The sequence below is a fragment of the Chrysochloris asiatica genome, unplaced genomic scaffold (assembly GCF_000296735.1).
Source record: "Chrysochloris asiatica unplaced genomic scaffold, ChrAsi1.0 scaffold00124, whole genome shotgun sequence".
NCBI lineage: Eukaryota > Metazoa > Chordata > Mammalia > Afrosoricida > Chrysochloridae > Chrysochloris > Chrysochloris asiatica.
Genome location: NW_006408642.1, coordinates 7008104 through 7030635, shown reverse-complemented (window position 1 = coordinate 7030635; position 22532 = coordinate 7008104). Strand labels below are relative to the sequence as shown.

The 22532-nt window shown below is 46.1% G+C and overlaps 1 protein-coding gene across 1 annotated transcript; it reads right to left on the bottom strand.

The window, feature by feature from the left end:
- Positions 1 to 7837: 7837 nt before the first annotated feature.
- On the bottom strand, positions 7838 to 20898 carry CSPG5 (chondroitin sulfate proteoglycan 5 (neuroglycan C)). The gene is made up of 5 exons (XM_006868794.1): positions 20808 to 20898; positions 19107 to 20214; positions 16183 to 16371; positions 14412 to 14487; positions 7838 to 7999 (listed from the first exon to the last, which is right to left on the bottom strand). Exons 1-5 carry the CDS (start codon positions 20896 to 20898, stop codon positions 7838 to 7840), a joined length of 1626 nt encoding a protein of 541 aa, XP_006868856.1.
- Positions 20899 to 22532: the final 1634 nt, after the last annotated feature.

Below are 22532 nucleotides of genomic sequence, written 5' to 3'. Positions count from 1 at the left end.
GATGAAGAACAAATGAGGAATTCTGTCAAGATGGCAGAGTAGAAGATGCACTACACTGACTCTCTACACAAAGGTATGAGAGACCAAATGACACAGACAGATAAAAATTCCAGAACCGTAAACTTGAGAGGAAAGGTTAGAGAAGTGAATTGAATGATTTCTTGGAAAAGAAACTGAGCAGGGAAGACAAGAGAGGGAGAGGTACTAGTGATAGCCAGACAGATGTGGTTCAACCATCTTCAGTGTTTGTGAGCAACTTTGGCAACAGAAAGTGAACTAGCAGAGCAGATTCACACAGGTGACAGGAAAGGTGTGATTTCTTCTTTTCCTCATGCTCCCCTGGTGGCCTGAGGTGTGGCCAGCTCCCACCCTCATCTACCCCTAGCACAAACACTGCTCTGGAGTTGCCTGGTTATGAGCCATGCCAGTGTGAGGTAGGGGCTGCCTGGGCAGCTTCGGTGCCTGGATTCAGGTAGTCTCAGCTCCAGACCTACAGAACCCGCAGAGCCAACAAACCATCATGTAGTCACCATCACCCCAGCATCCCTGTGATCCTAACAAACACTGAAACCAGCTCCATCAAGGGCCTCCACAAACAACTTCCAGACTGAGTGCCTGAACATAGGTAACACTAAGGCCAGTAGGAACTCCACCTAGGTACACGAACTCTGCTGTCACATCCCCCCACACCCACCTTGTGAGGTCCTTGACTCGCAGGAGCCCCCAGAGTATTCTCCTTTCTGGGTCCAACAGCTTTACACTACTTACTTTTTTTTTTTTTGCTTTTTAGTTTGGATTTTTCTTTTTGCTGATTCATTGTTTTTATTCTTTCTACTCTTCCCATTACTTGAATTTTAGGTCACTATGAGTCGGTGTTCCTTGGTATCTCGCTGTCTGTGCACCTTCATTCTGGTGACTAGAGGGGATGCCTGAGAGTATCGATACCACACCCACACCCCTGGTGGGTTCTACTGCGCATGCACACAGATCTCCTCGAAATTTAAAGTGACAGTTTCCACTTAAAACCTAACGGCCACCACTCGTCTGTCAGTTTGTCATACTGTGGTAGCTTGTGAGTTGCTATGATTCTGAAAGCTATGTCACCAGTATTTAAAATAACCAGCAGGGTCACCCATGGTGGGCAAGTTTCAGATGAGCTTTCAAACAAAGACAGACTAGGAAGAAAGAGTGACAAACTACTTCCAAATATTTAGTCACTGAAAACCTTGTGAATAGCAGAGAAACACTGTCAGATACAGTACTGGAAAATGAGCCCCTCAGGTTGGAAGGCACTCAAAATGCAACTTGGGAAGAGCTGGCTCCTCAAAGTAGAGTTGACTGTGATAACGTGAATGGAGTAAAGCCCGTGGAAGAAAAGCCTGCAGGACCTTCATTTGCTGGTGGGGCACAACTCAAAATGAAGAGAAACAGCTGTAAACATATATTGAAAATTGGAACATGGAATGTACCAACTATGAATCTGAGAAAATTGAAAGTTGTCAAAAATGAAATGGAACACATAAACACCGATATCAGGCATGAGTGAGCTGAAATGGACTGGTATTGGCCATTTTGAATCTGAGGACCACATGGTTTTCTATGCCGGAAATAACAAATTGAAGGGGAATGGTGTTGCATTCATTGTTAAAAAGAACATATCCAAATCAGTATTGAGGTACAACGCTGTCTGTGATAGAATAATATCCATGTGCCTACAGGGAAGCCCAGTTAATACCACTATTATTCAAATTTATGCACCAACCACTAAAGCCAGTGAGGATGAGATAGAGAATTCTACCAACTTCTTCAATCTGAAATCTATCAAACATGCAATCAAGATGTATTGATCATTACTGGTGATTGGAATGCAAAGGTTGGGAGCAAAGAGGAAGGATCAGTAGTTGGAAAATATGGCCTTGGTGATAGAAATGATGCTGGAAAACGTATGATAGAATTCTGTAAAACCAATGATTTGTTCATTTCAAATACCTTCTTTAGACAGCATAAGAGACAATTATACACATGGACCAAAAAGATCAAAAGTTAAGAAAAGGTTTTCTTGATAAAAGAAACAATCTATGATGGTTACACAGAGAAGGGAAATTATTCATGGGCTAGAAGGTAGATACATTCTAATGTGAGTGACAGGGAAGGCAATATACAACAAGAGGGAAGTTAGCAGAGGAAAAATGAAGTTAGTGGGAGTCACAGGGAAGAAGGCAATAGCTAATTAGTAGGAGTAAATACCTATTAACTGTTGGTACATGGAGGGGAATTACAATTATGGTAATGAAGCAAAGTATATGATTTATTGAATGTAAAACTGATGATTTGCTTAAAAACAGTGAAACAACAATAAATTCATACATATTGATAATTACAAGGAGTTCTTCATTGTTGGTTTTTTGTAGCATAGTGGTTACAAGTCGGCCTGCTAACTTCAAGGTCAGCAGTTTGAATCTACCAGCTGTTCTGTGGGAGAAATAATGGCTTTCTTTAAACCTTCACTCAATTCACAATAAATATTTAAAGAAAACAGTGAATAATTTTCTCTATAAGAATCAGCACAAAGCTAGTTCCTGTGAAGCAGAGGTTGAAAATGTCTCAAATATCCAGCTTGTCCACACTGCTGCACACTCGGTCATCTGTAATACCAACTCCTCAGTACTCCTGCCTGTATTTAGGTTCACTAATTTACTGCAGCATTCCACAGAACTCATTAACTCATGAAGCATACTTAACAGTTATTTATTATGAAAGTAACAGGGCACAATTCAGGATTAGGATTAAGTTAGAAGTAATGGGAACAACTCAGGATACAATTCTTAGATCAGGACAACATCCTCTTGTCATTTGCCACCCAGCCCAGCTTGGGCCCTTCTGCCACTGGACCCTAGTCAGGGTCTTCTTGGGCAAGTGCTACAGCTCTTAGCTCTGTGGGACAGCAAGCTCCACCACAAACATCTCATGCTGCTTCTGCTCTTGTTACCTCTGTACAAATGTCTTTTGCTATCTTCAGTGTTACAACTCTTTTCTTCTCTATGTCTCTCTTCTAAAACTTTTCAGATAAGCTGGTTATAAAGCAAACTCCTTATTGATTTCAAGGCATGCCATCCCCCAGCAAGACCACAAACCAACCAATCCTCTACAAGGGTTTCATGAACCTCATTTGCATTAGCTGACTATTCAATCCCCGCGCATACCTTATTTGCATAGTACAATTTAGTACTTGTAATGGGAATTACAAGATCATGTTTGGTTAGAATGCCCATATTTAGTCATTCATTGCACTAAAAGAACCTAAAGTTCAACAAGGTCACAAAGCTCCTAAATGGAGAGGACTTGTAACTCTGAAACCAGTGTTCAATGCTGTTTTTTTAAAACCTGTTTTTGTGAATTGAGTGAAGGTTTACAGAGCAGATTATTACAGATAACACTGCACTTTCAAGATAGACCTTGAAATGCTCTTTTTTTTTTTAAGGTTTTTATTGTGGATTGAGTGAAAGTTTACAGGGCAGATCGTAAGTTTTACATTCAACAAATCATATACTTTGCTTCATTACAATGATTGCAATCTCTTCCATGTACCAACAGTTAACAGTATTTACCTCTATTCACTTCAACTATTGCATTTCTCCATGTCTCCTATCTCCTTTCCTCAGCTAACCACCCTCTCTTGTTGCATACTGCTTTTCTGTCACCCGTGTTAACATGTGTCTACCCTCTAGCCCATGATTAATTTCCCCTAAATATCATTCTTTTGATTTTTTTTTTTGTTATTTCCATTACCTTTTCTTCCTCAGAAGTGTTTTCTGGCTCTGCATCTTGGTCATTTGTTTGAACCATTCTCTAGTTTCTTTGTGAGCTAAAATTGTTTTTTTCTGGGGCACTGTGGGATTGTCATATTTGTATTTAATTGATGATTGCATGTTGTTATGTTCTTCAGCTCTCACCTACTCTCTCCTGTGTGTGGACTTACAGAACAGAAGCGTGTGCACTGTTCTCATTCTCCTTCATGCACCTCAGTTTAGGTTGCTGTTGATCAGGTGGTATTGGTTCTTATTAGTGGGTGGAGCTGAAGAGGGTATGCTTGTCACTAGGCTAGATGGACACATTTGCTGTTTCCTTTCCTGTCACCTATGTGAAACTGCTCTGCCAGGCCACCTTCTGTTGCCAAAGTTGTTCACAAAAGTTCAAAGTAATTGTGCCTCATCTGGCTGGCCATTCACTAGTTCCTTTCATAGAGACTCTGAGTAGTGCCCAAATAATTACTCTTACTTTATATTCCTAACTTGTATTTGATCATCTCTTTCCAGATGATCAGAGACTACTTACATTGAACAAGAAACCAATTAGACTCAAAGATTACCTATTATACTAGATGCTAAGAGGTACACTGGGAGTGCTTTGACTTTGTAGGATAAGCACTGGACTAATAACTACACCATCAGTAGTTCGAGCCCACCAGTCAGTCCACAGGGGAAAGATGAGGTGTTCTGCTCCCACAGGATTGCTTTGAGTTGGAACCCACTGAGAACACCTGAGATCTTTTCCTTTGGGTACCTACAGCAGGGAAGAGCTCCATCCAGTGACAGGATGGACTTTGGAAAACCTTGGTATTTGCCTGGTCATACTGCCAGTCTAAGTGCTGACTGACTGTCAGACCCCCTTCCCCCCAACTCTTCAAATCTTGCATCTTCCCTGCTGCTTTCATCTCAATCCTGGAGACTTCCGCAGCCCAGGAAACCTCTAGCTGTCCTCAGTGCTGGTTTTTGGAGTGCAGGCCAACCTTTTTACTTCTGTAGACTGTATGAGAAAAAGACAGAAAAATTGTTAATCAAATATCTACAATGTGATGTGATGTGATGTGATGCAGGGAGAAAGTGCACTGAAACAGAAGTACAAAGTCTGGGTTCTAACATTGTCAATGATGCTTCCCAGTTCAGAGACCCAGCCTCCAAGGATCCGGTAAGACCATGACAACAGCACAGATAAGGAAGGAAGTGTGCTGTAAGTGGTTAAGGTGTGAAGCATGAGTAAAGGAGAGGCCTTGTGTGGACAGATGGGTCAACAATGTATGGACACTTCTCCTAAGCGAAATGATGGGCTCCCCAAAGGATGTTTTCTCCATGTTGCCTAAGATTCCATGTTTTCAGTTTGTCCCTTTTTTAAGAGAGGAGGGTCACAGAGCAGGCTATGTATGGGGTGGAAAAAGCAGACAGGAGAGGAAAACAGAGCATACTTGTCTTAAAGTCCTTGGTGCTTAAGTGGGAATATCCAAGCAGCAATCACTGAAGAGAGGGAGAGGAAACTAAGAGTGAACTGGCGGGTCCCTAGAGAGGATGCTGGCCAGCCCGAGGGATCACAGTCATTAAGAAGCACAGACCCCTTGCAGAAAGGAGGGCTGGCCACAGATCGACATCAGTATATCCAACACTTCAGCCTGTTTGGACCAAAGACTCTTGGCAACATCTGGTAACTCTATTCTAGGCCTCCCCTTACTGTCTTCCTGTTCCCTTTCTGATCTTGGTTTTCCTATCCCTCTTGCATGTGAAGGAGGGTAGGATTGAGCTAAAGGCTTTGACCTGCATTTCAAACTACTCCTTGTGAGAAAAACAAAACACAATACTTGGGTGATGGGGAGGCAATATACAACAAGAGGGAGGCTGGCACAGGAAAGATGAAGGTAGTGAAAGACAGGGAGGAGTGCACGAATTAAAACGAAGAGCTAAATACTGTTAACTGCTGGTACATACATGGAGGGGATTGCAATCATAGTAATGACATGAAGTGAACGATTTGTTGAACGTGGGACTGATGACCTGTTTTGTAAACCTTCACTCAGTTCACAATAAAAGTGAAAAAACAAAACACCCCACCACAATACTAACAAGTCTTAGGGATTTAGAACTTACAAAGTGCAAGTCTTACACAATTCCTCTTTATTTTGTAGAAGGAGTCAGAGGAGCAGTTTGTGGGTTTGAACCACAGACCTTATCCAATAGTACCACCCCATGACCCCTCCCACCAAAGAGAGTGATTTGAAAATAATTAACACAGACTGGAACCCAGCACCCCAAAATATAGTTCTATCCAACATCAAAAAGCAGACTGAGTTCTTGGTGCCAGCTGAATGCCATCTGGGCAAGAGTCCCAAAATGAAAACAGAGGATGTCTGTTGTCAGTAAATGGGAGATTAGATAAATTGCACCAACTCTTCCACTAAGGACAACCCTCCAAACTATACAGATACCTAAAAATCATCAAACAGCTAACAAGATACTAAAGAAAGACTAGGTTGGCACCTCATTGAGGACAGGAGTCCAGTCAAGGGAACTGGCATTCAGAGCCATTGATGCACTGGACCATTTGGAAGAGGCGGCTTAAAGGAGAAGGTGTGTTTCTGGAAGTCTTACAAGGTTAGAAGTGAGTGAGTTAGAATATAGAGCCCACCAAAGGTGAGAAATTGATGGATCACTGTCTGCTTTGGGTTGTGACCCCAGACAACTGTGCCCTAGAAGGGTGTGGCCCTCCTCATTAGCCCAGACTTTCTTCAACCATGAATTAAGGTGAGCCCAGAATTCTAGTGTCCCCAGGCACCTTAGAGAAATAAAGAAAAACAAACAAAAACCACCCTCTCTAGAGGAAGCAAACATCCTAGGCTAGGCCTCCAATTGAGCAATATTTTTAAAGCAACGTTCAGCACAAAAGAAAAATTGAGGCACATGAGACAGATCAGAAAGAGGCAACAGAGACACACTCAAGGATTGCAAATGACTGGAATTCTCATAGAATGAACACAAGCAATCGAGGAGATACCCTCAATCCAGACAGCAAATGTGGCTATTTGAATTTTTAGTTCTTTTAATCCATTTCTATTATTTTCTGGTGTGGTGCTGTAGGACAAACACTTACAGCTAAACACAAGGTTAGTGTTTCAAAGCTGCCAGGCACTCTCTGAAAACCCTGTAAGAAGAGTCGCAATGTGTCATGGTATTATTTGTTGGATTTCTACAATCCCCGTACTCAAACCTGTTTTCACCAATATCTCCAAAGGCATTCTAGAATATAAACCTGACCATCCTTAACTGGGCCTCAGGGTTCTTCATCATCTTCGGTAACTCACCCTTCACAGTGGGGCCACCTAGGGCCCTCCCTCTCACACACTCTCTAGTCATATAGAGCACTAGCTGCCTACCTGTGTCTTCTCCCTTTACTACTATAGTGACACACTATTACAATTATTTGTTTATAAATCTGTTTCTTAAGCAGATTACTGACATCTTGAGGTCAAGATCTATTGTATTCATCTAGTGTTCTCAGCATGTATTCAGAGTTAAGTGTTGAAAAACATATTTATGGAAGAGCAAAAGAGCATTCTTAATAGTCAAATATATAAACCATTTCTAGGATTTCAAACATTGAAATGCATCTTCAATGAAGGTCAGAATGCAATTCAAACCGACACAGGAAAAGGGATCACTTTTTTAAAAGTTTTATTTCAAGAACTTTTTTACTGGTATCTCAAAAAAAGGCGGGTCAAAGTACAAAAAAAAAGTCAGTTGAATAATAGCATAGGGTTAGAAATCACAGCAGCATAGCAATGTACAGACGGCGCAGACAAAACAATCCAGTGTGTGCAAGTACACTCAGCTTCTTTGCTCCCCACCCCCACCCTGTACAAAATACATCAAAGCATGCCATGAGATCAGAAAAAGAAAATGGTTTAACAAATGGTTACAAGAAACAGACTTTGTACAAGAGGAGATAACACTTCATTCAACCTACCCCACCTCCCTCCCCTCCCCCCCCCTTTTTCCTTTCTTCCTGCTCTTCTTCAGGTTAAGTTATTCTGCAGACAGTTCACATCCAAGTCAGCCTGGTCACCTTTGCTACCCTCAAGTTTGGGCGACATGGAATTCTGGATGTTAAAGGACTCCTCCTCTTTCAGACAAGACTTGAGAACTTCCTGGATTTTGTGGGGAGCACTTGGATCATCCTGGAAGAGGAAAAAAGTTGGAGGGGGGCAGGTTGGAGAGAAGGGGACAGTGGATAGAGCAATCAAACAAAAATCTCATGTTTTCCTATCTGGCTGCAAAAAGCATCACTAAAAACTAAGGCAGTTCTAAGACCTGAATAACAAAAAGAACTCATTAGCCTTAAAAAGCAACGGCTGAATACAAATCAAAGTTTGCCAGGTCACTGGATTACAGGATCTTTAATTTGGACCAGTCCAAATATTAAGGAGACACAGACCCTTTTAATACTATTCCTTTACAGGGTCCTCCCTTGAAGTTGCTGGTATGCAGGTTTCTGATAGTGACCCTGTAAGACACAGAACTGCCCCATAGGGCTTCCTATGCTGTAATATTTCTGGGAGTGCCTTGGCAGATCTTTTCTCCCAAGGAACCACCTAACCACTGTGCCACCAGGGCTCCTGAGTCCTAGTAAAGTCTTGTATGTTGATGAGCTCTGCTGGGCTTGCCTGACCCCTCCTTCCTGTGGCCCTCCAGCTTGCTGAGTTCTGCTCTCACAGGCAGGTCTTGAACAGGAAACCCATCTTGTCAGTGCAGGTGGTAGCGCATTCATAGAGTTATGACTAGGTGCAGGGCTGCTCCTAGAAACGTCCAGGCCTGTCCAGAATGCAAATATATGTTCTCTGACTAGAGACCAAAGATGTGTGATCCTTTTACTGTTAGACCTTTACCTACCAAAAGATAACACCTGAAAAGTTGTTTCCTCAACCCAAGTGCCGTGCCTGAGTGAGCCCTTGCTACCTCAATGGCCTAACATATTCTACATCAAAATGGTATGTATGCTGCTGGTCCATAACCCACTTCTGCAGTGTACCCATGCTCTCTTGCCAATCCAATACGTTGCCTGCAGCCCTATGACTAGCTTCTGAACCTGAACTGAATTTACTTGTTACGGGTTTTTGGGACACCAAGTCGACATTTTGGGCATTCAAAGAACTTGTATGGCAACTCCTGCCTTCCCAGTACTCCTTTCCCAAGGCTTACTTGAGGAGATCAGATCCACACAGACTCAATGGGTCTCAGTTCTTCCTGTGGTATCCCAAACAGTCTATTGTAAGTGCTTGTAACTCTGTTAATCAGGCTGATTCATGGGTGGAAAGAAGAGAGATTGGTTTCATCTGACCAGTGACTAAGACTTTTCTTGCTTTAAGCACATTTACAAATCAACTCATTATCAAGGACCAGAGCATTCTCCATAAAACTTCAGTGAGCTTTTGTCCATGGTTCCTACTACTAAGTTTGACCCCTAAGAGCACTCGGGTCAGGTAGTGATTAGTTGGAAAGACTGTAGGGAACGGTTCTGGGCTTTCCATGATGATTCGAGCAACAGTGCATACAGGAATCCCTGTGACCTACTCACTACTTCCAGGGTCAATGAGCGCTTTTCCAGAGGGCTAGCGTGAATAGACTAATAGTGAGTGTCAAAGACTTCAGACATGATGTATAGACAATGAGGCAAGAATTCATACAGTACCGGGGCAGACTGCATGCAAGGCAGCCATGCAAGGCACTGCTAGACATGCCGTCAAGGTGACCCCCCCTATAGGACAGAGCAGAACTGCTCCTTTGGGTTTCTGAGCAGCAAATCTTTATGGGAACAGGCAGCCTCCTCTTTCTTCCACGGAGTGGATGGTGGGTTTGAATTGCTGACTTTGCAGCTAACAGGCACTTGATATTTTTAAATCACTGTTTGGAGAGATTCAGTAAAAACATTTCAGTGATATAAATACATATGGCTAAGATGGAAAGATCTCCATGATATATAAGTACAAACAAATAAGAAAGAGGTAGAACATATATAGTAAGAACCCATTATGTTAAAAGATAAAGATACACATGTGTATGTGTATACACACATATATATATACATTGTATGGGCAGAGAAGTGGAAGAGGTCGAACTGTACTTTTTTAATTTCTTGTACTTCTGTGTTTTTGTGAAGGCGGGGGGAGGGGACAATGGACATGGAGGTTTGAGAGTTGCACCATCATTAAAATTCTGGGTAGGATGAACTTTGAATCACAGAAAATCTAGGGACAAGACACAAGGACTATACTTGCCTCTCCTCTTATACACACACTTACTACACAAGGACGTAATCTGCTTTCATGTTCCTTAAAACAATCCTTTCCCCTGACTCCACCCCCAACTACTTTTGGGGGCATATTTAAGCAGAAGACTCTCATAATGTGAAGAAAGGAGGATTTAGTTACTCAGAGACCTGTGCATCATAGCTGTGTACCATGAAGGCTGTGCTTGTTGTTAAGTGTCATTGAGTTGGTTCCGACTCATAGTGACCCTGAATAGGGTTTCCAAGGAGCAGCTGGTGAGCTTGAACTGCCAACCTTGCAGTTTAGCATATTAACGCACAGCGCCACACCAGAACAGGAAGGTTTTTGTTGTTGCTAAATGCTGTCAAGTTGGTACCGACTCACAGCAACCCTGTGTAGGGTTTCCAAAGGAGCAGCTGGTCAACTTGAACCGTCAACCTTGTGGTTCAAAGTGACCTTGCAATCCAGCGCATTAGCCCACAGTGCCACACCCAAACCTGGCCCTTTGAGGGTTCCTCAGATTTTGACAGATGAGAAAATGGTTCTAGGCCAAGGGGTTGTTGTTAAGTGCCACTGAGTTGATTTTGACTCATAGTGACCCTATACAGGGTTTCTGAGGAGCAGCTAGTGGGGTTGAATCACTAGCCTTGCAATTAAAGAGTCCTATATGTATCCTAGCTGGAGGAGGCTATCGTGTTTTGTAAGGTGGAGAGTCAGAGAAAAAGAGGAAGACCCCCAACTAGATGGATTGGCCAAGTGGCAGCATCGATGGACTCAAGCATGGCAACAGCAGTGAGGTTGGCCTGGGATGGAGCAGTGTTTCGTTCTGCTGTGTATAAGGTCGCTATCAGTTGATAGTGACTCGATGGCACCTAACGACAACAACAATGTATCCTACAGCATCTCATCAGGACTCTAGACCAATGGGTGGTTGTTGTTAAGTACTGTCAAGTTGACTCTGACTTATAGTGACCCTATCTATGTAGGGTTTCCTGAGGAGCGGCTGTTGGGTTTGAATTGCTGACCTTGTGGTTCACAGTCCAGTGCTGATCCTACAGCACCACACCAGGATTTCTAGGCCAAGGGTTAGGAGGAGAATATTCTAAAAGGGATACCAGTATCCAAACAATCCTATTAGACAAGTTAAGTACCTCCAACAAACAACAATGAGGGAGTGTTTAAACCAAAGGAGAACTCTCCTAACCTAAGTGTTTCTGCAAGAACTTGATCCTATTAAGCCTGTTGTTACAGAGTCTGGAAAGTAAGAGAGATTTGAATAGTGAAAAAGAAAACACCAAGGGACACCATGGAAAAGTCCTAGTAATAAACTGAAGTATTCTGGAAGGTCTGTCAAATATTTGGAGAATTCAAGTTGCAGTTACAACATTCCCTCGACAGCACAGTTGTGAGGAGCAAACAGGGCAGCTCTCGTGTTTGGGCAATCTGCCTGTGGGTTTCAGGTGACCTCATTTATGTGGTGCACCTGGACAGTGTCCAGCTTCCCACACACTCAGCATTTCTCCTGGGAAGTTTGCAAAACCAACCTCCACAGCGGGAGCTGAGGCACCAAAGGCCTTGCCCTTTTTACTAGCAGTCTTCTTCGAAGTTGGCTGCTCTGCTACACTTACTCACAGTTCAGGAGGGCCTGTGAGTGGGGCGGCAGCAGGCAGACAACAGCAGAGCAGAGGGAAGTGCCACCGACACACACAGACCCAAAGCAACCAATTTTGTGGTTTGAGATATTTTCAGAGTGTGCCTTGTAGAGATCCCTGGAACCGAGTAGGAAAATGACCTACTCCGTCAACTTCTAGGAAAGAAGTAACTCCTCTATTAAGATAAACAGACCTCTCCAACGTTTTGGGAAACACCAATACCAGGAGTACATCTACGAGGTCAAGGACAAGGACTAAGGAGAACCCAAACCAGCAGGCTGGCCATGGATGCCCCTAATTGCACTCCCCAGCTCCTCCTCAGGCTTTCTCACTTTTCCCCTGCTGCTAATACCACTTAGAAGCAATCAATGTGGAACCTACAGCAGCCATCTGAACTGCCAATATTCACAAGGGCTCCACTTTGACTAAGTTTGAGATTTAGACTAGGTGGGTAGAATTAGAAGTAAAGCTAGAAAATCCATCAGTATACTCCCTGAGGGATAGGAGCATCACTCCCTCACTTCCCAGTGCCTTTGAAGAGAGCAGGGGATGCCCCCTTGGACACAACCTGCCAGCTGAAAGTGACTCTGGAGATCCTAGAATAAGGGTGGGGAAAAGTCCAGCCTGTGAGCCATATAAGGCCTATGAAATCATTTGTTCTGGTCCTGCCAAGGCAACCACAGTTCCAGCCATCACATTAGGGGTGAGTTAATTAAATGTCTGACCAAATATAGCAGGCTAATTTTTAAGTTGATCATTTTGAATGGCCCATGGATGATGCTATAAATTTTGGCAGAGGAGACCTCCAGAGCTTGCTGCCCCAGTCCATGCCATAACCGCTTCTCAAGGCAGAGTCTGCCATGGCTGATCATCCCCACTTCATTCCATTTTCAATACTCATATTCTGAACTCAGGAGACTGGTAGCTTTCACAAACACTTTGCTTTCCACAAAACTGGGTCAGCCAAGAAGAAGAAACTTTTGTATTGAGTTTATGCAATCAGGCCCTCCAAGAAGAGCTATTTCTGTCCCCTCCCTCTTTATAAAGAGGAAAGGAAGGAAAGTTGGACCAAAAATGTATGGGTGAGAAACTTTTCTAGGGATCCTTGAGCTCTGTGAGGCATTCTGGTTTGTTATTGTTAAGTGTTACTGTTAAGTGCCATACTGGTCATAACAGATGCCCCATATCTACAAGATGGTGGACCAGATGGTAGATACAAGGTACTCTGTGACACACTATTATCCACTAATATTCAATAAATGCTGACAGTGGTGGTGGTGGTAGTGGTTACGTGCTGTTCAGTTCCAAATCACAGCGACTTTGTATAGGGTTTCTGAGGCTGTAAATCTTTATGGGAGCACAAAGCCTCATCTTTCTCCCACAGAGCGACTGGTAGATTCGAACTACTGACCTTGCAACTTATGTGTAGGATCCTTGAATTTGGATGTTGGGAGGAGGATGGTTTTTTTGTTTTCAAAATTCTCTCTGATGGTCCCCAATATTTTGCTGGTCAGTCTTTTCCAGGCAACACATTAGATAAGAAATGATCTATTGAAGCCTGTTATCGTTAACTGTTGTTGAGTCAGCTTCAACTCCTGGTAGCCACATGCACAACATAATTAAGTGCTACCCGGTCGTGTGCCATCTTCATGGTTGTTGGCATGTTTGAATCCACTGCTGTGGCCACTGTGTCCTATCTTACAACCGAGAGGCTGGCTCATCTTCCAACACGATACTCAGCTAAATTCTGTTGTGATCATAGGGGTTTCACTGGCTAACTGTCTGAGGCAGACTGCCAGGTCTTTCTTGCCAGTCTGTCTTAGTCTGCTGAAAACTGTCCATTACAGATGACCCTGCTGGTATTTGAAATCCTGGTAGCATAGTCTTCAGCACCAGAGTGTGATTAAATGAGATGGTCGGTAACTATTGGGGTCTGTTTACTGTTGTGTGCTGTCAAGATGGTTCCATTTCATAGCAATCTTGTGTAGGTTTTACGAGGCTATAAACCCTACGGGAGCAGAAAGCCTCATCTTCCACCTACTAGGAACCCTTGATTGGGTCTCAATTGGTATTTATGAGCTTATCATCCTAAGAAGAGAATTTGGATTTCATCCCATCTGAGGTGGCTTTAAAATGTCCGTGGAAAATTTCTAGTATCTTTTCATTCTATTTTTCCATGAACTTTCTGAAGATCCCTTGTATAAGCCTAACAATTTTTAGGGTCCACAAATAGGGTTAACATTCCAGAGGTCATATTCCACCCATCCCAAGGAGCTTCACTGAATATCAGAAAACTTCATTTGCTTCACTGATCATCAGATAACTTCCCATCAATAAAGGGAGAGCCCTTTTTCCCTGCTATGCAAAGGAGAAACACAACAATCAGATTTCTAGATGAAGATGAAAATTGAGTCATCCTAGAAAAAGACCTTTTCTACTCCATATAACTCTACTTGTCAAGGAAGTGATAAACATCAAGCCCTTCCTCCTACTTCAGCACTCCAGCCTGTTGGCCTAAGTTGATCTCTAGAGTTCTAATGAAGCCATACACTCTAAAACAGACCAAAGACATGGGAGGGAACTGAAGCACAAAGGAGAAATAAACTGACCACAGTGAGCCAAGGCTTGGGCATAGGGGAGGAGGTAGGAGGAGTGTCGCCAAGTCTCCTTACATTTGGATGAGAGCCCTCCGCAATGGTGGACAGGGAGAAGTTGTCGTTGTGGAGCTCAGATGGGGTCCGGAATCTGCTGATGAGCAGAGAAGGGAGGAGGGAAAATGTAAGTCAGGAGATCAAGGCAAAGCATAACAATAGTAGTACTGCCTTTCAGACTGGATTTCATCAAATGTTACGGACTAAGATGAACCATTACGGGAAAACAAAAACAACTTTCGCCATTTAAATGAACCAATATTTTCTTAGCATCTAGAATTTTTATTTTTATTAGTGAAGCAGCTAATTTAGACCTCAGATAAAGAACTGAACGATATGAACAGTAATGACCATGTTTGTGCATGCTAGGCAATTACAATTACATTGTGACTGTTGTCTGGCCAACAGCAACTATACGATGCCAGCAACAGTAGGAGAGAATCTAATTTCAGAGTTGTTAGTATGTGAAGAAAATGTTCATATTAGAATCAATAAATTCCAGAAGTATCGGCAGTGCATGGAGTAGATGCAGCACTAATGTGCAGAGCATTATTAACCTGGCTCAGGAAAGAAATCCAGTCTTCACAGAGAAGCAAAGGAGGTGGTATTTCAAGTGAAGGGGCACAGAAGCCATGCTCTGCGCAAAACATACAGCTGGTTAGAGGAGGATGGCCTGTGATGAGGACCTGTCTCTGGCCACAACTCTTGTTTTTCTATTCCCTTACATCTGCTCTTCTATCTCCTCCTTTCTGTCTTCATCAGCAGCTGTCCTGAGTTAGGTGGCCATGGCTCCCTCCTCTCTGAACATCCCTAGTTGCCTACCCCTTTGGTGTAGGGTCCAGGCTTGTGTCTCTCTGAAGCAATCACATGCAGCTATGGACTCCGCCTCAATGCACAGACACAATGGAGGGGCCCTTCGAGCCCCTTGACAGTTAGCTGAAAGGCTGCAAAAACTACTGGCATCTGCACGTTGCATGCAGCTACCCAGCAAAGGAGCAACAGATGGTGTTTTGTCCTTTTCCCAGGAACCAGGGAAAGTCCTTCAGTCATTCTCTGGAGGGAGTCTCAGGTCATGGGGAGGAGAGGAGTGAGGTAACAGGTCGGAAGGGAGCAACCCCACATAAATTATCTCTTGCACCCAAGGAAGCTAAGCTCCAAACTTCTTTTGTGATCATTGTGACATTTCAAAAGGTTTGTTTTAAAATTTTTTGCTACTGTTAAGAGTGACTCACTTAGGTTTGAGTATTCAAGGCACAGGCTTAAGGGGTAAACACACGTTGATTCCCATGTACACACCAATAGTCACTGCTATGCCAAGGAAAGAACTAAACTAAACACTTAAAATCCCTAGTGTAGACAGTTAACCCTAGTGCGTTCACCGAATTCTACTCAAGAATTTCCTTAAGTTTCTTGCACTTCTATTTGGACCAGGGGTTTGCAATCTTTCACAAAGTAATGCTTTATGGTGCCAAACTGTTTCTCATCTGCACTCATTGAGGAGGAGTTGGTACTGAGATGACACCAGGTTGTGTGGTAGCTGGAGTTTCTTCACACCGATTTGTGAGTGGACTCTTCATACTAGCCTGGTCAGAGCCCAAGGAAGCCTGTGCAGGCTCTGGGAGGTGATGGCACTGCAGCTGAACACACACAGTAACTTGCTTGGGAACTAAGGCCTGGCAATGCTACAAGCTGGCTACCTCTTTTTTACACATCTTCCATCCTGCATCAGATGGAAGGTACAGTGTAGTCAGGGCTTGGGGTGCCTCCCATCACGTGAGGCTGGGTGACTTACTTGGTCCTACGCAGCTTGGTATTCTCTGTCTTGAGCAGATAGAGCTTCTTGGCAAAGAACACTGTCATCATGAAGAGCAGGAGAAGCACAAGGGCAGCTGAGCCAATGGCCACGCACATCACCTGGAAGTCAGTAATGATGGATTCACAGCGCATTCCCTTGTGCCAGATGTAGTCCTGCGTGTTGCACCTGCAGCAGGGACAGGGGGAGACTGAGGCAATGGAACCAACAACCACAGCCACAGCCAGGACCTGTCCCAAGACCCCAATAATTATCTCAGTAGCCTGTTTCTAAGACAAATCTCTTTGTTGTTAAGTGTCATTGAGTCAGTTCTGACTCATGGTTTCCAAGGAGCACCTGGTAGGTTTGAACTGTCGACCTTGTGGTTCAGAGTCCAGTGCTGATCCTACAGTGCCACACCAGGAAATCCAGAGGGACTATAATGTTCCATATCTATAAAGACCTGATAATTCATATACTTACCACATCTTTTAATCACCCTATGAAGCAGACCAGATAGCCTGGAGGTCCATGATATAAGTGAAGCAACTGAAGTTACAGGACCATTAAGTGGCCAAAGATGAAGGGAATCCTGACCTTTAATTTCAATTTCAATGAGGATAATCACAGGATTCTCTCAGGCCCCTCCCTACCCACTGCTCTGGGTCAAAGAGAGACAAAAATCAAGACGAATAGGAGTGATGGCTACAAAATACTAAGAACCACTCTGCACATGAAAAGCTATCTGTTGCTGTGCAGTCCTATCTAGATCATGTGGCTAACCAGCCACTGAAAAATAAGGAAGTGGCAGATAAGGACAAACATAAAGATGGATATATATTCTCCTTCTACCTCTGCAGCCCCTGAAGAATTGCCTCTAGAGCTCCGTATTCCATTCTAAGAGAGTGGTCATGCAAGCAGAGTAAGAATCACCCCTCGGAGTGGGTTTTAGTCCTGTTGTTGAGTGACTTTCCTCTGCCCTTGGGGACATTCCCAGGCTCCAACTCTTCCAATGACATTGCTGTTTCCATGGGAACCAGGCTGCTTCAAAGAGGAAAAGATGTGGAAGGATACAGAGGCAGGCAAGGGAGGGAGGACACGAACTTCAGGATGAATGACAGACAAGAGAAAGGGGTCCAGAATGGGGAAATTATGCATGGGAGAATTGGCTACTCTACATCCAGAACTGGGTGGGTGATTTCGCTAATAAGAAATTCCTCTTTCTTTTGAAAATGAATCTCTGCAGTCACATGTGAGGATACCAGGGTATGTATCTTCCTCTAAGAGGGGACCTCTAACACACTGTTCTAGAGAAGTTCTGCCGTAGCTCTGATCGTTTTCCTGCAATGGGTCAGAGTGACAGAGACAAAGGCATGCTGCAGTCTGCAACTAAAGGCTCAGCAGTCTCCTGTGAGTGGAATGCAAAACAGTTCTTTAGCCATGACTAAGAGTACTCAGCCAGAAGAGGAATCTCTGGTAGGGAGGACTATGTGTGATCCTGGGGTGGAAGGTGAGCAAGGGGAAATGGAGTAGACTTGAGATTGAGAAGTCTTTCTGAGTCAGTGGCATACTGGTGGATTTATCAGCAAAAGTCATGTAGTTTAATAAGGAGGACAACCTTCCTCTTCCACTTGGGAACTTGGAGGCTCTGGGAAGTCCAAAGGCAGCCAAGGGCTCTGTATTTCATACTCTCACGGGAAGCTCACTTTGAAGGAGAAAACTCCAGACCACCAACAGGATTAGAGATAATAATTGGACAAAGATTCCTTAGTGCCCAGGCTGAAATCATCACGATAGTACCCCAAGCTGAAGTTTGCAAAGCAAAATCATGGGGTTCTCCTATATTTCTGAAAGCCCTTAACCAACTGGTAAGGTTCTTGTTGCCATAATTTCTTGATCAGTCTCCATCCTCTTGACAATGGCTAGATGACCCCAACCAGAAAGGGTGTTCACACTCTTTATTAGGGATTCTAATGTAATGACCATTTATGAAAAAAAACTAAGCAAAGTCAAGTTTCTATGCCAAGAGTTCATCATTCATTGCTGTCTATATTTATTCTATTAGAATTTGAATTATTGACATGCCTCCAAAATAGACTATGACAAAGAATAGCAACATCAAAAGATACCCAGGTAACAGAAGTGTTCATGCTAGGACCAGTGGAAAAAGAGGACTGTTAGGGTTCTAGTTCACTCCTAGGGCCAGTAGAGGATAGAAATACCCTGTTGTGAGGGGAGTCCCCACGAATTAAGGTGAATTCCCTCATGAGGCATGAGATGACAGATGCAGACAAAATTCTTATGGAGACTGAGCTCTCTGGATCTTTGAATATATTATGGTTTGGATATCCCAAGGAAGATAAGTCTTAAGATAGAGAGAAAAAGCCATCACCTGATGTTAAGAAACTCTACTGTATCTATGGCAACAGGAAAGACTCTCAGCTTAATTTTGCCTGTTTGAGAGGCTTCTGGGTCTGCTCCCAATGTGGAAGTCCACCCACCTCCTACACATTCCACTCCTGGAGACTACGGCCTCCTCCTGCCATACACATGACTGGAGTATTCAGCAGCAATCTTTCCTGCTAGAGGACGGTTACAGGCCTATCCTCTTTGTGCAAGTCCAGTCAGACTCCACCAAAAAAACTCAAACCTTGCAAAAGTCTCTTTCCAAAACCCTAAAGTGCTTTCATTTTGCCTTTACAGTTTAGTGGTTTGGTAAAGGACACAAAACTTACAGAAAATATAAAATCTTATTACTAAGAAACCTCTCCTAGTGGTGAGATTACAGGAATCATTTTAAGATTCCTTTACAAAGCAAATTTGTAAAAAAGATCTGAGTGACCATTTCTTGACCTGAGAACCCTAACCTTTCGGAAGTCGTGCCTGTCACAGTTCTCTCTTAGCTGAGTTTGCCACACCCTTACCTGCAGAAGGCCCCTATGTTCTCCACCAGATAACACTGGCCGCCATTATGACAGTAACTTGGGAAGAGGTCGCACACTGACCGGCAGGAACTGTTATGTCGAACAAAGCCACTGCGACACTGAGTGCCATTCTCGCCTAGGGCCAGGTCCCTGCCTGGCTCCCCAGGGCGGGGCCTTAGGGCAATACTGCTGCCAGGGACTATCCCCAGAGTGTGATGTGGGGGGATAGCATGCCACCGACTAGTGGGCTGGCCTGCCCCTGGACCCAGGCCAGGCTTCTTGGTAGGCACCAAAAGGACACTTTCATCTTCCAGGTCACCACCTCCCACTGCATCCTTGTCATCGTCTTCTTCCTCCTCCTCGTCATCTAAGTCGTCATAGAATGAGGTGGTGGGGTAAAAATCAGATTCATCAAAGGGGGTAAAGTCATCATATAAGTCAAGTAAGCTCCATGAAGGGGTCTCTACCCCAGTGTCAGTGTCGGGGTGGTGCTCTGAGGTTCCTAGTGGCCCTGGGAAACTTCCCAGGTCGGCACCACGGCCCTCTCCATCCAATCCTTCGAAGTAGTCAATGTCAATTATATCTGAGGCTGGCTGGGGCTCCACTGTGCCCTGAAAAGGGTATGTGGGCTCTGGTCCATGAGAGCCAGGTGAACTGCCTCCTAGGTTCAGCCAAACCTCCAAGGGGCTCTCCTTGGGGAGTTCAGGGCCTGGGCTTGGCTTGTTACCAGGGGTGGGGGAGGGTGGTCCGCTAGCCTCAAGGGTGGCAGAGGGTATTGATGACCGCTCAAGGGCCTCATCAGGAGCTGGGAGTGTGGCCGGAAGGGGCTGGGCATCTCCACTGCCCACTTCAGCTGTCACTCCGTCTAGGCTGGGGCTGTCTGTCTCCAGCCAAGCGGCACCTGTCACGGCGACTGATGCTTCTAGAGCCTCCTCAGGCCCGACCCCCGAGCGTGCAGCGGTCAGGTCGTCAGTGGGCGCAGTCCACGCGGCCTCGTCTTCAGTCACTGGCAGGCCGGTCCCCTCCTGCGTGCCGTTGGCGCGCTGCTCCCATGCCAGGGCGCTCTTTACCGGTTCCTCTGCCTCGACTGCGCTGCCCCCTTCACGCGCTGCAGGCGGAAGGGCGAGGGGCGGGACGTCAGGGCAAAGGGCTCAAGGCCTTGGGTCCCACCGCAGCCACAGGTCGCCCTCCCTGACCTAGACCAGCTTTCCGCAGCTGCCTCAAGGCATCCCAAGGGCACACCCCCAACCTTTCAGCCCAGTCCCTGGGTCTGCTTTCTCAGGCCTAGGAATACACCCGGTTCAACATTTCCCAGTTAAGGCTCCCCACTCGACCTGAAGCTTGAAAGGTCTGGCCAGGGCAGGTGTCAGCTCAAGTCCCAAGCGGAAATCTTACTCCCCCTCAAAGCCCGCCCCCACCTTCAGGCCCCGCCCCGAAGTCTCACCATCAGACCACGCCCACTTTCAGACCCCGCCCCCATCCCGCACCGCTGTCTGCAGCCGGGGCTGGTGCCGCCCCCGCGGCGCTACCTCCCTTCATGCCCCCCACTTCTTGTGCGCCCCATCCCCCTCTCCGACCGCAGTCCACGCGCTCCCTCCGCCCCCTGACAAAGGTTCATGGACTCCGCCGACCCACGAAGACAGTGAGACCCCAGCCCGGCAGTCGGTCTCGAGGGCCCCCCAGGTTCGGGTGGGTACCTACCCGGCGCGGCTCCAGTGGCGAACACCAGCGTGGCTCCCAGAAACAGCAGCAGTGGCGGCGGCCCCCGGCCCGGGCCCCAGGCTAGGCCCATGGCGCGGCGCCCCGACCGCTACCCGCGGTCCGCCTGGCTGGTTGCGCCCTCGGCTCGCCCAGTGCCGCGCCTCCCGCCCCGCGTTGCGGCCGCTTCAGCCAGCGTTGGGCAGCGCGAGGAACCGCCCCCGCCCCGCCCGCCGCACGTAGCACTGACGCGGGACCCGCTTCGTTTGCCCGCCGAGGGGACAGACAGACCCCCTGCCCGAGACCCGGAGACAAACGGACGCAGAGTGGCGCAGCGGCAGGCGCACAGCGCCGCGCGTGGCGTTTGCCCACAGGTGCACTGGCGGAAGGCCTGTGGGGCGGGGCTCTGCCCCGCCCTCCCCGTGCAGGGGCTGCGCGGACCCTCCCCCTCGCGAGGAGCCCACCCGCCTTGCGGCGTGGATGGAGGCGGGGACGTCAAGGCCCAGACACCCGCAGGCTCCGGCGGGGCTCGGCAGGCTATAGGGGCGTGAGAACCCGAGCCCGGCTGTGGAAACTAGCGGTACCCAGAGCGCAACTCTTGTCTAGAGCCCGGGGCTAGGAAGGTGCTGTGCGTTAGGGAGTTGTTAGGTCCCCACGGGTGCGGCGGTCGTTAGCAGTGTGAGGGCGGGTGTAGGGCGTGGGAGCGAAATGAACGACCTAGGCTTTAATCGGATGAGACGTAATCCGTGCACAGCCCAAGCCATTAATTAGCCTAGACTGCACACAGCCTGTCCCGCTAGAGTGCATAGCTGCTGCCCACCTCCGATAATCGCTAACTGGGTGCCACCTGGGGAGTGGCCTTAAGTACTTGCCTTTCCCTCCCTTCCCGGGATCTCTTCCTCCTTGTTGAGTCGAATGGAACTCATAAGGACCCTATTTATAGGACAGAGTACAACAGCTATAGGGTTTCCAAGGTTATAAATATGACTCGCCATCGCCACTCAGCACACGTTCCTAGGTAGACCCAAGTGACCTAGTTGGTAGCCCAAGGACATGCGGGTACCAGTCAAGTGTTAGTGTGGTTTATGTGGCCCTGTCCACCACTCACAGGGTAGCCCAGGGCCATTCCCGGCGTCTTGGCTAGGTTTGGAGGCAGAGCCACAGGTTTCCTTACCTGCTTATTCCACAAACTGACTTGCGGGACAGACCATGTAGACCTTAGGTCTGTAACCCTCACGTCTGGGCCTCGCGTCTGGAGCCCAGAACAGTTTTATAGGACCTCAGTCCCCCCACTTTCACCCTTTGGAAGCTCCCTGTTGTGTTACTGATCCAAATAAAAATGTGTGGCTTTTAAAAATGTGTGGCTTTAGAGCCACGTGAGATCAGGCAACTCTAGTAGCATTTGAGAAATCCTGGTGCAGCGCGGTAGGGTCAGCACTAGACTGTGAACCACAAGGTCAGCGGGTCAAATCCACTAGCTGCTCCTTAGAAACCCGATGCAGAGTCAATATGAGCTGGAACTGATTCGATGGCACTTAATATTTGAGGGTTGATTTCATTTCTCTTCTCCCCTCCCAAGGGTGTGGATATGTGACCAAGATGGAGAGGATATCCTACCTCCTTACATGGATTCCTGTTGTGGTGCTATTGGATAAGCACTGTGCTGCTAGCCACAAGGCTGGCGATTTGAACCCACTAGCTGCTTCTCAAACTTAGTAGGGTCGCTAT